Source organism: Manis javanica, chromosome 11, assembly GCF_040802235.1.
Source record: "Manis javanica isolate MJ-LG chromosome 11, MJ_LKY, whole genome shotgun sequence".
Taxonomy (NCBI): domain Eukaryota; kingdom Metazoa; phylum Chordata; class Mammalia; order Pholidota; family Manidae; genus Manis; species Manis javanica.
Window position 1 is genome coordinate 50,963,993 of NC_133166.1, and position 16,615 is coordinate 50,980,607.

Here is a 16,615-nt window from a genome sequence, read left to right on the forward strand (position 1 = left end):
TTAAAATCATTAAAGCCATCTCTTCTATTAATACTAACAACTAACATTTATTGAGTTATTTCTATATAAAACATGTTATCATAACCACATTACATGGACACAAATGTGCAGTTGGTATATTGTTTGGGAGTAGTCAGTTCTGCCCTATAAGACAAGAAAACAAACGGGATGGATGAAATTCATTATCTGCATTAAGCATAGATATGAAGTTCGTAACCTGAGAAATGTCAGACAGAAAGTAAGTGAAGCATATATCTATGAACATAGATAGAAAGAAGTAGAAGGAAAAAATAAACATTTAATAGTCATGATTTACTAAATAACAAACAAAACAATAGTAATGATACACTAAATATAAATGAAGCATTTGAGACACACAATGATCATGAGATCTTTAACTGGCCACCCATTGCTAACTCTCATTTTGCATCCTTTGCCAGTTAAAACCCACAGCTGCCCTTCAGGCCTAGCTGGGGAGCACAGAGGTTGGCCAAGTGTACTTGCCTACTATCTCTCTCATGGGGCAAGTGTGTGCCATTGTCTCAGATATCTTGAATATGTTATGCCTGTAAACTTCTGTCTTAAAATGTAGAATGAAGTTGTAACAAAAAATATAAGGAGGTCTTCAGTGCATGAAGGGCACTTGGGTCCTAATATTGTTCTGATAAAAAGAAGATACTGAATTACTTTAAAGGTTATTAGAAAATGTATAACTAAATACACATGTTAAAGATATAAGAGACTCCTCCAGAACCTTAAATGATATTACTAAGTAAAAGAAAACAGCAGGAAAATGCAACCTATTGTATACATATTACAGCTATATGACATTCTGGAAAAGGCAAAACACATTAAAAAAGATCAGTGGTTGCCAGTGGTTAGGAGGGGGAGAGGGATGAAAAGGCAGAGCACAGAGATTTTTAGGCAATGAAACTATTCTGTGTACTATAATGGTGGATGCATGTCACTTTACATTTGTCCAAACCATAAAATGTACAATGTCAAGAGGGAACCTTAATGTAAACCACGGGCTTTGGGTGATGACGTGTCAATGTAGATTCATCAATTATAACAAATATACCACTCTAGTGCAGGACGTTGGTAGTGAGGGAGGCTGTGCATGTATGGGGACATGGAGTATATGGGATCTCTCTGTACTTTCTGCTCAATTTTTCTGTAAACTTAAAACTGATCTAAAAAATAGAGTCTATTTTTAAAAATGTAAGAGACTTTACCAAAAGAACAAGTGACAAAAGGAAAAATAGAATAAATAGTATTACATCCATATTTAAAACTCTTGTGTTACAAACAAGGTCAAGGGAAAAATGAAGAGACAACCTACAGAATGGGAGAAAATATTTGCAAATAATATGTTTGTATCCTGCATATACAACAAACTCTTACAACTCAAAAATAAAGACAAATAACCCAATTTAAGAAATTAGCAAAGGATCTGAGAAGACATTTCTTCAAAGGAATACAATTGGCCAACAAACACGCGAAAAGATATCCAAAAGCCATTAAGGAAATAAAAGTCAAAATCTCAGTGTGATACCACTTCACACCTTCTAGGATAGCTGTAATAAAAAAATACAGAAAATAACAAGATTTGACAAGGAAATGAAGTTGGAAGCCTTATATGTTGATGATAATAATATAAAATGGTGTAGCTGCTTTGGAAAACAGTTTGAAAGTCTTCAAAATGTTAAACACAGAGCTATCATATGACCCAGGAATTCCACTCTTAATTATATAACAATGAAAAATGAAAACATACATCCACAAAAAACTTCTATGTAAATGTTCATAGCAGCATTATTCACAATAAGCCAAAGTAGTGGAAACAAACAAAAAATCCATGAACTGAGAAATAGATAAGTAAAACATGATATTTCCATACAATGGAATATTTGGTAGTAAAAATAAATGAATTACTAAGGCATGCTACAGTATGGATGAACTTGGACAACAATGTGTAAAGTGGAAGAAATCAGTTATAAAAGAGCACATACTATAAGACTCCAATATATGAAATGTTCAGCATAGGCAAATCTATAGAGACAAATGGGACTGGAGGTGGAGACAGAGACAATGGTGGGAATAGATGTAGGGATAAGATATTTTTTAGGGAGAACAAAAATGTTCTAAAATTATGGTTTTAGGTTGCAGAGATTGTGGTGATAGATGCACAACCCTGTGAATATATTGAAAAACATAGAATGGTACACTTCAAGGGGGCAAATTGTATGGTTTGTGAATTATATTTCAATAAAGCTGTTTCTTTAAGAGATTCAGTAAAAAAATAGAAATACAAAATATAGGTTTGAACCAGCAGAGAGTTAAAAAGAGGGGAGAGAGTCTCAAAAAAGCCTGGAAAAGAAAAAGATACAAATTAAAAACATGGTAAATAGAAATTTCTATTGATTAACCAATGAATAACTATCAAAATGTGCATTCCCTCTGACTTAACATATACATACATACAAAAATGTTCACTGAAGCATGGTTCCTACTTGTCTCACTGTGCATCATCAAGAAAATTTTAAAATAGGGAGTCAATATGGATATTAATATGGAGTGATGGCCACAATATGTTATTGAGTAAAATAACTGTAGGTCATGAAGTGTTTTTTATATATATATATGTTTATACACATGTACACATACATATATATATGTAATTTATTTATAATTAGATTTCATATATATTATTACATATATACATAATTGAATACACTATTAATGATAATCTTTGAGGAATAGGTTTAGAAGTTACTTTTGCTTATTTTATTCAGTTCTGAATTATTGGAAGGCATTCTGACAACTAACATACTACTTGTATTATTTAAATGGAAACCATACTATACATGCAAATATGTACATAATTTATGAGAATATACACAAAAATCTTCTGTTTTCACTAACTCTGGGAAATTGGATTAGTGTTTGACAAGAGATTTTTCAAAAATATTAATCAGCATATTTAAAAAATATTTTTATCATGCACATGAATAACTTATTTAAAAATATTTTTAAAAGACACAATTAAAAATACCATCTTTACTGTATATATTAGAGAATCTTGGAAAGTTTGTAAATGTGCATTCTCTCTAACATAACAAATCAGTTAGTTAACCCAAAACATTACCAAAGAGAAGTTTAACCTAACAGAACTAGGATTTCCATTTTACCTTGAAGGTTATGTGATATCTATTGCATTGTTAGTTTTTCTTCTGTCAGTTCTTATTGTCTTAAATATGTTCAGGACAATTCAGGTGAAGTGAATATGATGGGCAATAGAGAAGCAGATTATTTTACATTGTTTCTACAGTAAAACATCAAAGCCAAAATTCAGCAACAAAGAGCACTATATTTTCAATATGAGAAGAAACATGAATAGTGGGATATAATATTAAATCCATTCCAAAATATCAGAGCATCAAAAGAATCAATTTATAAAAAGCAAAATAGTGACACATTCTGAGACAACTAGTGTAAATGGCCTGGTCTTGATTCTGGTAATGTATACCCCTTATATTCTGATAGTACTTTCATGTTTCCCATTCTCTGATAGAGGTAAAGATGTTTTACCTCTTTACTTCTGAGGTATATTCCCCTCTTGTTGGAAAGAAGGCATACCTAGAACATGGGAAACTTCAATACATATCTAAAGAGATGGATGAGGAAGTGCCCAAAAGATAGAACCATTATGTGTCTGAACATTCTGCTAGACAGAATAGAAACAAAGACAGAAAAAAGGAAAAAAAAAAAAAAAAAAGACATGGCCTTTGCTTCCTGGAGTTGATAGCCTAGCAAGGTGGCCAATGCACACAAGTAACACAGAGTAACCAGTGCCAGTACCTATCCTCCCATGATGCATTTGGAGACATTTACAAATTATTCTGGCATTTTCCTTTTGGGATCATTCTGGACCATTCCTTCCCCAGATGATGGCTATTCTAACATTTTGATACCATAGTTCTTTAGTATTCTCTATTTTATATTTTGGATAAAGTCATCTTGATCTCTAACAAGGTACCTACCAGTTCAATATTCAGACCACCAGTAGAAACAACTCCCTTCTCCAAAATCTGGAATTCTAATCTTCTCTCCTAAGGAGTCAACAGCCTAATCTTTTGGCTTTTCTTCCTCTCCAGTGTACTTGCACATCACCTTAAATTGACAGCTAATGTCTTAGCCCTCATTATTTTACAAGCTCATCAGCCCTTTGGGCTACACTGAATTCTTCTTTGTAATTCACTTTTACCACTTTTAACAGAAGACAAGTTTTAATAAGATACAACTTTGATCACATCATTCCCACTTCAAAAATTTTAAATAGTACCCTCACTATTAACATCCTATAGTCCTATTCTGGTTTCAAATTCCAACTGTGCTATTTACCAACTTCGTGACCATAGTTCCTCTTCATTGAGGGATAAATTTTCTACTGAAGACTGAGTAAGAATCTGCTCAGAATTTCACACTAACCAAACTCACTCTCCAGGTACAATGGCAACTCTGGTTTCTAAAAAAGTTGCCATCCATTCATAAGATGGTCTTCAGCCTAATAGGGCTGGGAGTCATCTTCATCGCTCCCTGATGTTCCCTCTGTCGGAAAGTCCATGTATTTGCCCTCACTTGGGGCTCCAAAGGACTATTTATGTGCTCACAGGAAATACAGCAGGCAGGTCAACAGAATCTCACCTGGGATGGTTTAAACTGTAGATACTCTATACCTTGGTCAGTGCATGATAATGCATAGTTTTGAAAAGTTTCTTTTTCTTCCTAATCATAAATGCTTTTTTTCTTTAGAAAACTTAGAAAATATAGAAAAGCTCAAATAATATCCATCCTCCTACCACCCATTTTATGTATAAACTTCCAGTTTTGTCTGTACACACACCTACCCATACACATATCTTTGATACAACATAAATCAATAAATAGCTTTCTTACCTGATTTTTCTCAAATCACATTAACATTTTTCCTGTTATCATAAAGTATCCTAAATTATTTGTGATGTCAATATATATAGAATCCATAATAAAGACATACCATAATATTTTGAATATTATTTAACCTCACTGTTGATTACTTAACCTGTTTTCAGTTTTCACTATTATAAACAGTGCTCCAATGAACATACTTAAAAACATATGGTGCATACTATTGATTATTTATTTGGGGTAAGTTGCTATAAGTGGAATTTCTGAATCGAAGGAATATGTTTTAGACATATTTTCATAATATTGCCAAAATGACCCTCAGAAATATTGTACCAGTCTCCAGATAACCCTAACATCTCCTGGTATTCATACCCATGTATCATCTGCTCCCATGTTATATCAGGTATGGTATAGGTGACCCATAGAAAATGGCGTAAATATTATGTCACTTCTGAGATTAGGTTATAAAAGATACTGCAGCTTCCATTTTCTTCTCTTCTTCTCCCTTGATGTCTTGGGTCACCAGATCAAGTCGTAAACTGTACTATGCAGAAGTCCATTTACCCAGGAACTGTAGCCTCTGTACAACAGCAATGTATGTGTGCTTAGAAGCAGATCTTCCAGCCCAATCAAGCCTCAGGATGACTGCAATCCCTGCTCACACCTTGATTGCAACCTCATTAAAGACTCTGAGTTAGAACTACCCAACTAAACCACTCCCAGATTTCTGGCCCACAGAAACTGTGAGATAATAAATATTTGATGTCTTAAATTACTATGCTTTGGGGATGAGTTGTTACAATGCAATAGATAATACCAAAACAAAACAGAAAGTACAAATACAAAAAAAGGAAATGTGCACATTTGTTTTCTTGTATCTTCATCAACATTGGATATCCCTAGTTTTACATTCTCCTGTATTTAATAGGGAAATAATATTTCTTCACTGCCTTACATTTATTTAATTTCTAGTGAGGTTGAACTTTTTAATTTTGTTCTGCTTTTCAAATTTTTCTTCTGACATGTATTTCTTTTTTCATGTCCTTTATTTTTCTATTGAAGTGTTTATCTTTTTCTATTGTTATATAGAGCTTGTCACATGTATTAAGAGTATCATCCCATCTCTGACCTTTACACTGTATAAGTTTTCCCTACTTGTCATATTTCTCACTTACTTTTGCTTATGCTACTTTAGAATCAAGAGTTTTCAAATTTTTATATACTCAAAGCCATTAGTCTTGTCCTTTACAGATTCTACCTTTCTTTGTTTGCTCATAAAGATGTCTACCCACCACTACTCTGGGTTAGATGCTCTAATCATGTTTTCCTCTAGATATTTTATGGTTCTAAGCTTAAGTTTAAACCTTTAATTTAGCTGAAACTGTGGTGTGTACAAAGGAATTTATCTTTTTGCAGATTAATAGAGGAATGGTTAACTTTAAAAATGAACAAAAGAAAAAAACATATCCAAATGAAAAACAATATAAAAATGATATATGTAAATTTGTTCATTATTATCATTAATAGCTACAAATTATCAATTAGCTAGAATCAATGTGCCAGATCTATAGGTAGGTCAGAATATGTGCCAAATAATCAAAATGCTAGTATTAACATCTCCATTTTGCAGACAAAGAATATGAAGCTGGAAAGGTTAAATGACTTGCCTAAGGCCACACAGCTAATAAGCGGTGAGTCAAAATTAGTTATTAATATGCTAAAGTAGTAATCCGGTCTTCTATTAATGAATGTAATAAGATCCCTTTATCAGCTGCAAATAATTATCAAATTATCTTCCATTTTAGCCTTAGCTACATGGGTATAGTTTTAGATATGACTACATTAGGGTCTAAACAAAATTTCTAAAACTCTAAAAAGATTCATTAATAAATAGTTTTGTTCTGTGAATCTAGAATAATAATAATTTAAAAATCAGCAATTGTGTTTGGGAATGGAACATTAACATTTTTAGAATCAATATCTCTTCTTAAAAGTAATTTGAGTTTGAAACACAAAAGTATATGCATTATTTGCTAGCTATAAATGGTATTGTTGGGAATAATTAGAACACTATAAATTGCTAGAAAAGAAGAGGTAAAAGGACAGCAGAGTGGAAGTAGATATTTAGGTACCTGAATTTTGGGAGGGAAAAGAAGAAAATATACTTATACCCTGGTCCTGTTCTACGTCTGTTACCTAAAACATAAAACAATTATATTATATTCTTGGGTAATAGACATCAGCTTTGTTCAGGTATGTCTCAGAATGAAGTTCTCATGTGCAGGTACAGGCCAAAGAGCTACAAGGATATTTTGGTACAGTCTCAAAATTCTATTTTAGTTTTACCAAAATGTATAAATTTTGGTTTTTCTGTGACTCACTCTGGCTCAGGAATATAGTGAAGTCAGAAACAGGTCAAGGGGAAAGCTAGGGTGAATCTCAGAATGAAGGTAGAGAAAGATATTTTTAAATGCTTTATTTGATGACTATGTCAAATTCTCTGCTTAGGAAGCAAAAAAGTATATAGTCTTAGTTGAGTTAGCGAATGGGGTTGAGATTTTGGTCAGTGTGCCAACAAATAACTACTCATGGAAATGCTATTATGTTTATTTTAAAATTTAAATTGTATCAAGCTCCCTAAATCTCTCAAATGGTTCAGGTTGTAATGAATAATAGCTCAACTATGTAATTCGAGGATACTAGAGAAAGAAGGGTACTATGTTTATAAGTCAGGGTTCAATAAGGAGATAGAAGGCACATAGTAATTTTAACAGGTAATATTTAATATAAGCAATTAGTAACAGAGGATTAGAGTGATGAGAGATTGGCTAATAAGAATTAAGAGAATACTAAAGAATATATAAATAGCAGATACAGGGAGCAACCAGTATGCCTAGGCCTGAAACAAAGCCCAAGAAGAGGCTTGACTCCACAAGAGATATGGGCCACACCAAAGAGGGCACAGCCATGGCTCACTGGATGATGCAGAGGTCCCTGAGGCAGTGCACCAGAGAGATTCACCAACAGGGTTGCCTCAGGGAAGTGCCGAGTTGGTGACACTCTACTGAAAGGTCGTACACAGTGAATATGCTCAGGGAAATGATTCACAGGTAGATGCCCAACTGGAAGTATTCTGCTTTGAAGCTGCCCAAGGTAGGTGCCAGGCACTGAATAGTAGATCTGGAATCTGGAACTGAGAGGGAATATATTGCAACTAGTACACTATGAGTTCTAGGTTAAATTGTGTCCTCCAAAAAGGTATGTTGAAGTACCAACCCCTAGTATCTGTGAATGTGACCTTATTTAGTTTTCTGCAGATATAATCAGAGACTATTAGGTCATTGCATGGGTACTACTCCAATATGACTGGTGTCCTTGTTAGGAGAGGGAAATTTGGACACAAATACACACAGAGATTCAGACACAGAGGGAGATGGCCATGTGGAGATGGAGGCAGATAGCTGTGCTGCCGTAAGTCAAGAAATGTCTGGGGACCATGTGAAGATGGAATGGCAAAGAAGAGTACTGCTCTAGAAGATCTGGATGGAGCACAGCACTGCTGACAGTGATTTCAGACTTCTGGCTTCCAGAACTAGAAAGAATACACTTCTGTTGTTTTAAGCTTCCCGATTTATGACACTTTGCTACAGCAGCCCTGAGAAATTAAGTAGCTTAGCATTAAGCTTCATTCATTTAAATAACTTAACATTTTTGAGATCATGATGGTGGAATTCTGAGGCAAACATGAACAGATACCATTTGATGAATCTAATTTATACCTTAAATATTGATGATTGACATTTCATTTAGACTTGGAACCACAGGAAGGAAATCTTGAGAAGTCAGAAACAATTTCACTTTAACCAAACATACTTTTTATGGAAATGTAATATACACACAGAAGATCAAAAATGTTCAGTTCAATCAATTTCTACTAGGAAACACCTGTTTAATGAACTACCAGGTCAACAAAGGGAACATCACAAGATGCCGGAAGCATTCTTCATGGCCCCTTTCAGTCACTAATGTCTTTAGCAATATCTACTCTCCTGACTTCTATCACAATAGACTGATGGTGTTGTCTGGATTTAATTTTAAATAACTGCAATTGTACAGTTTGTATTCTCCTGCATCTGGTTCCTTTTGTTTACCATTTATATTTTCAAGAATCACACCTTGTTACATGTAATTGTATTTGCTCACTGGCATTGCTATTCTCCAGGGTCAGAAAACTATAGCCCATGAGCCAAATCTAACTGACTGTCTGCTTCTGTAAATAAAGTTTTATTGAAACATGGCCATGCCATTCTTTTACATATTGTCTATGGCTGCCTGCATGCTACAAAGGCAGGGTTAAGAAGTTGGGACAGAGATCATATGACTCACAAAACCCCAAATATTTAGTATCTGGCCCTTTAGAGAAATTTTCCAATTCTGCTATATACTATTCTGTGGAGTATATGGACCACAATTTATTTATCTAGTCTGCTGCTAACAAGCATTTCAGTAATCCCCATGCTGAGGCTACTATAATTAGTGCCACTATTAACATTTTAGTAAATACCTTTTACTTACGTAAGCAAGTGTTTCTGTTTACTATTAACCTAGTAGGGGAAATGCTAGACTGTATAGACATGTTCAATTTTAGTAGATATTGTCAGTGTTCCAAAATACTAATCTCAATTTAATAAATAGGAAAACTGATGCAGATATCAAAAAGATATTTGTACTCCCATATTTACTGCAGCATTATACACAATAGCCAAGATATTGAAACAATCTAAGTGTCCATCAACAGATTAATGGATAAAGATATATAAATATATATGCATAACATGTGTGTATATTTATATATGAAATAGAGTATTATTCAGCCATGAGAAAGAAGGAAATTCTTCCATTTGCAACAACATGGATGGATCTTGGGGTCATTATGCTAAATGAGGTAAGTCAGAAGGAGAAAGACAAATACTGTATGATATCACTTACATGCAGAATCTAAAAAGCTGAACTCATAGATCAGGGAGTTGTTTAAGGGTTCAAACTTGCAACTAGTAGATACATAAATTCTGGAGACTTAATCCATAGCATAGTGGTTAGTCAACAATAACATATTATATACTTGAAAGTTATTAAGAGAGTAGATTTTAATTTCATCACAAAAAAAAGAAATGATAATTCTGTGGCCTGACAGAAGTGTTAGTTAATGCTATGGTGGTAATCATATTGCAACATATAAATGTAATAATTTGACATGCTATACAACTTAAATGTATACAAGGTTATATGTCAATGATATTTCAATAAAAATAATAAATTAAATTAAGTTTAAAAAATAAAAGAGAGAAAACTGATGCCCTGAGTTACTGGGTCATATCATAGTGATGAATTGGAGAAAATTATTTTTAGCCTTGGAAAACTCATGTTTTAAGGTCAAATAAAACCTCAAAGGAAAATATTGAGTTAAATGAAATTAAGTTATAAATTTCTGGACACAGAATGAAAAATCATTTCTGCAGAAAAGTATTTGTTGCTCTCAAAACTGGAAAGTGCATTTTATAAGAATCTGGGAACAGAAAAACTTAGAAATAAAAGCCATGGCTTATAAAGAAAGCCCTTACCTTAGAGTAAATGCAGCCATCAGTTCCAAACACCCACTTCTGAGAATCATCTTCCTTATGTCTGTAACGAAAACGTAATTTAGACATTGACAACTTTTTTCCACAATGAAACATTCTGTAGGTTTCAAATAAAAGGATCACTGTCCATGTAGCTTGGCAGGAGAAGGACCACCTACACTCCACCAAGGACTTGACCTTTCTACCATCATGACTGCGACCTCAGCAGCTAAAGCCTTCCCTAAGACAATTTCTTTGGTACCCAAAGTGGTAGTGGTGGTGAGGTTTGTACATTTGTATTATCAATGACAGCAATGATTAAGAGTTTTAGAAAATAAATAGAATCAAAAGAATATTATAGAAATTTCTGTCCCCAAAAAAGATTTTCTGTGAGACGGAGAGATAGGGTCTTAATTAAGTATAAGAATTAAAAGGATGAGATGGAAAACAATAGCATGGAAAATTGGGTATCTCAGGCATTTGACTCTAAAATGGTCAGAAAATTTTATTAAGCAATGTCAGATTTTCTGAGGTAAGTCTGAGTAAGAAAAAACTAAAATGTGATGAAGCTAATCATGACTAAATTAACTAATGATACATTCATTAATATTTAGATACCTCACAAAGGTAGAACAAAGGAATTAAATTAAGTGTAATGGGATGTTAAACAAGATTTCCTACTGCCTCTGAGTTTTGACAGAAACATGAATGGTTGAGAATAAGAGGTGTCAATTAATGCTCTATTCTAAAGCAAGGTGCGGTTTGATCTGGGCAGACCTGTGAAGGCAGCAGTGCAAAACAAGGTCAGTGCACATTAGCATTTCAGCCACATTTAGTTCATATTAAAAAATGTGAAGAATTCTCGGGCATGTTGAAATGGGTGCTTGGTAATAATGTAGGTCTCCAGGACCCTATCCTCAGAGCTTTGATTCTGAAGGTTTGGACCCTCAGAAATCTACATTTACCGGTATTACAGTGGTCCTGATTATAAGCTCTGGGGAATTTGGGTGGGTATGGTCGAGGACCCAGACTTTGGAAAATACTGAACTGGAGTAATGAGAGCAGGGGGGAAAGGAAGGACCACCTACTTAAACTATTATAAAAGGAAAAATGATTTAGTGATTAATAAATAGGGTGGAGTTAGAGAAAGTAGGCAGGATAAATCTCAGATGTCAAATTTGGGTAAGGAAGCAGAACATGACAATATTAAAAGAAAGTGAAATTACAATGGAGGAGAGGGGAACAGAGACGTGAGAAAACACGAAGCATTCTAATATGTATGTTCAAGTTTTTTATGAAACATCTTTCAACAGCTAACTGATCTCTAAGCTAAGAATAACATTCTCAGGTTTTAGACAAATGTAAGTATTGTTCAGTTTCAGCACTGGACAGGTGAAGGAGGTATTGAGAAGTTCTTTTTATTCTGTAATTAATAAAGGAAAGAAAAACTTATAAAAAATTTTTGTCTTAAGAGTGAGGAACTATTGTGGCATCTTACTACACTGATGGACAGTGACTGCAATGGGGTATGGGAGTGGACTCAATAAGGGTGAATGGAATAACCACATTGTTTTTCTTGTGAAACCTTCATAAGAGTGTATATCAATGATACCTTAATAAAAAAAAAAAGACTGGGGATCTAGAATCTACAATTATAAAATAATATTCATTATCGAACACAGCAACACACAGACTGAGAATTTGAGGGGAACTGAGGAGTTATCCTGATCTACTTAGTGTGCGCTTTATAGATGAATGAAGTGATATACAGAGAGATGAAGTGAGCCGGTCAAAATCACAGAACTAGGTGGTATCAAATAAGAACCAGAACCAAGAGAGTCTGACTTTCAGCTCAACATCTTCTCAATTAGATTGGAAAACTGTAACCCAAATTATTTTGTGCAGCTTGATGTTTAAAAATGGAATCAACATTTTGTTTCACTGATAATAATTTGATGCATAATCTTAGTGATCTAAAACACTTTGATATGAACATAGATTTTGTTTTAATACAATTGTGTTCATATAATCACTAACTAGTTTCATACTATTGCAAATTCTCCTGTGGTACTGAAAAAACTATTTCAACCATTGAATGAAAAAAATAACAAAAACAGCATTATTACTTGTCTTTAAGGCTGTCAATCCCAAGTTATAATGACTTATAATTACAGTTCTTCTAATAATAATAATAGTAAAGAGTGATGCTGAAATGCTTTGATGGAAATGTACTGGGTTGTGATAAAATTTAGATCACTTTAATGCATAGGAGCTATAACTCAGTACAACTTTATTGCTTATTGGCTATTCTTCCTGTTGCATAAATTATTGTGAGCAGATTTCTTGAAGATAAATAAAATGGAAAGTGATAATTTTTCAAAGTGTAAGACATTTACAACTGGTAATTAATAAACAGATGCTAATAGTCTAAATCTGTATAACTCAGAATTTCATCTTTTAACTGGATTATTGTGTTGGCTTGAGGATGAATGTGATCCAAACACAAATTATGTTGGTTTCAGTTTTTTTCTGAATTTCTGGTATCTTTTCCCAAAAATAATACAACAGGGAAGATGTCCACCATATTGGCAAGACAATGTGTCCTTAGAGCTGACCACAGTGCCAGGCATATGATGAGAGACTAAAGATATCTTTGAATAAATAGATACATGAATAAAATGTCAAAATGTTATCACCCTAAAAATTAATTTGGCAATTTAGGGAATTTAAAAGATATTAGTGGGTAGCTAAAGAACATAAATTATATCTTGGTTAACAAAATAAGAAATAATACTGAAAAAATGAAAAGCATTTCTCAAAATTTTTCAGTTTCAGTTCTGTTCGAGTATATATTTGCCTAGGAAATTTTAATAACAGCATGTAATTTATATCATCTATAAGCTCCATGAGCTTAGTAGTAATTTTCCTATTTGGAGTATATATATATATAAGAGTTACTTTCAAATTTTATCAAAGTTATAAAAAGCAAATCTCTCACATGGTGCCCACATTAGGTCAGATGAGAAATTATCAATAATTTATCTTAAAAAACTAAAATTTCTACAAACAAAAGTGCATCTGTTTATTTTTCAAGACATTTTATATGTAAAGAAATCAAATTTACACCCAGTATGCAATGATGCTCATGTGGCACTGAATTAGAGAATAATGTCATAGAATCTCTTCTTCTTGGTCAACAAGTACCAAGCTAAAACAATTTTTATAAAGAAACAAAACCAAAATTTAAAAATAGTGATGAAAACATCAGTAATGAAAGAAAGAGGAGAAAATATAGAAGCAGTAGTCCATCTAAAATCAAAGTCCAAAATAAATACCATGGCTTGTGCTGGACTACAAGTGAGAGATCTGAGTGCTGGTCTTGGATCTGATATTAACTAGATGTATGACCTCAAATAGATCAGTTAGTCTCTAGTGGCCCTGGAATTTCTTATAATAATGATGATGTTATTATTATCACAACCACCGCCATCACCACTGACACTAACATTATTATTAAAGAGGGGTTTGGAGTAGGTATTCTTTAGAGTCCTTCCTTTTCTGAAAGCATGTGATTCTCAAGACTACTCACATACTCTGATCTTACAGGTGAGGAAACTGAGCACTATCCGCCCTGGAAGCCTGCTGATGGTAACCTCAATGGGCATGCATATGCATTATAGTATTTCTATTGGGAATCTATAAAACATGCATATGTGGGGTTTTTTTCCTTGATAAATATCCCATTTATCAGAATATAGGGGCAAGAAGGCAGCCATGGCCACAGTGAACTGTTCGGGGGAAATTTCATAGGCTAACATTCATGATTTCCCAGTTGAATGTAAGGAGAAATGTCATCATGCTATTTTCCCAGACAGCTTCAGGTGGCTGTCTTCCAATGCTACCAAGACCAAAATTAGGATCCTTAGCAAATGAAGGAAATCATTTCCTCTCCATGTTACTTTAACATAGTAAAAGTAGAGATAAGAAGTTTCATCCTTCAATGTACATATTGTGAAATTACACATGGACAATTTTCTATTTGATGCTGGCATTTCTAATGGTGTTATCTATATGTTTGAATATTATCTAAGTCCAATGCATGGCAAATGGTCCTTTCTACACTGTGAACTTGTTAGAGTCTGTTTTAATCTAACTCTTAGTCTCCTAAACTTCAAGACTTGACCAAGGAGATGGTTTTCAGTCTCTTAGATTATCTGGTGATTTGCTGTCTGTTCACTTGTCAGTTTTTCCATGTCTGCATCTAGCATTACACAGCTACACTTGGCTTGTTTTTAAAGGTGTCCCTAAAGCAGTGTTTGTTTTACCTAGTCTAGATTAATGTTGGCCACTTATTAATGCATTTCCAGCAATATGTAAGTGAAAAACTAAAGACGATGCAAAAAAACCATAACTGAATAAAGAAAACAGTAAAGATAACCAGACAGGTAATAGAAATAAAGGAAGCAGGCTAGAGTTAGTGGGAGGGCTCCTTTTGGAAATGATGGAGAATATAGGAAACTGGAAGGTATATGTTCCATGTAGAGGAGAATCCATTTCTGTGTGATTGGTGTCATGAGAGAATGAAAGTTCAGTTTTGCTCACCCTTCTGATTTTTTTCAATAAAAAACAGAAAAATGTAATTTTTTCCGTGAAATCTCCTTATTTTTATAAGCTCTCAATTCATTACAAAATTATAAATTATAATAATGTGCAAGCCAAATAAAAGTACAGGTCCCCAGTTTTGTCTCTATAATCTAAGCTCTGTGTGGATGGATGTGTGTGTGTGTGTGTATATTGCTTTAATTATGAATTTATCACTAAAAAGCAGATCCTACATATTTATATTCTTTAAAAATGAAGTAAAATCAAGATTAAATGGTGACCTAAAAAAGAACTTTGATTCAACTGGTTTGTCTTTAAGATGCCCAAGATATCTTTTAGAAAGAAACATCTTTGATGTTGAGGTTTATGACTGTTATAACTTTTTTATGATTTTTTATATCATTTAGTAATAACATCATTGGTTTGGCTTTCATTCACTCATGGTCAGATGCACATCACAGAAAAATATTAAAAAGACAAATATGTGCAAGTGCTTGCTATAATGAATAAGAATATGATGAGTGACACCAAATGAGACATAACTGAACTAATGAGGCATTATATGTTTACAGTATTCTTTGTGAGTTGTCAGGTTGCTACTTTAAGTGCTAGTTCTATTATTTTTAGCATATAAAAGGCAATGTCTTGATGCATAGCTTTTGTTAAAATCATATTACACTTCTTAGAAGAAGGGGAAAACTTTTGTCTGTAAGAAGCTGCTGTTACATGAGGATATTTATTGTTATTGATGATGAAATATGGTTGGTTTTAAAAAAATAAGTCACACAGGTACTTCAGATGCTCTGGAAAAGATAAACATGCTCGAAAGTATATAACAAGAGGTGAAATAAGCTCTAAAATTCTGGTCCTTAACTGCTTTCTGAAAAACAGAGTGTAGCTTCACAATTTGTGAGAACTTCTAGTTTTCCAAATTTTCTGCTATTTTGCTTCTACCTTACAATAGATTTTGTTTCTCAGAGAAAGACAAGTTATATCAATACAAAGACAAATAATCCTCCTCTGCATAGGGAGCCTCCCTTTCTCCCATCATCCAACTTTTCTCCTCTCCCTTCTTTCTTCTTACCAAAGCTCTCTTCTCTACAGGCAAAAAGGACAAGTTTGTAGCTCCAGTTCCACCCAATTCTATGACAACCCTGACCAGAGTAGGAAGAAAACCGCAATGGGCTAAGGTCAGATCAACACCAATTTTAATATCCAGTGAGTGCAGGGCCCTCTCTGAGATGAACCACGTTCATCAAGCTATACATAAACAACCTTTCCAAGTACTTGCCATTGTGACCCTGATCAGCTCTCTCACCGACAGCAGTCTTCCCTTACCATTTCCCTCTAAAGTAACCCCTTAATCATTCTTTACCCATCATTTTGATTTTTTGTTTTCCTTTCTTTGTGTTTTTTGTACTTTATAAAAACAGCTTTACTGAGGA

The 16,615-nt window shown here is 33.7% G+C and overlaps 1 protein-coding gene across 1 annotated transcript in view; it reads right to left on the minus strand.

Annotated features, from left to right (window-relative positions):
• The window catches only part of DCDC1 (doublecortin domain containing 1), a 496,388-nt gene that overhangs the window by 190,820 nt on the left and 288,953 nt on the right, over nt 1-16,615 (minus strand). Inside the window, exon 19 of the mRNA XM_073216357.1 lies at nt 10,572-10,632. Coding sequence (XP_073072458.1) covers nt 10,572-10,632 — 61 coding nt within the window. The remainder of the gene's footprint in view (nt 1-10,571; nt 10,633-16,615) is intronic.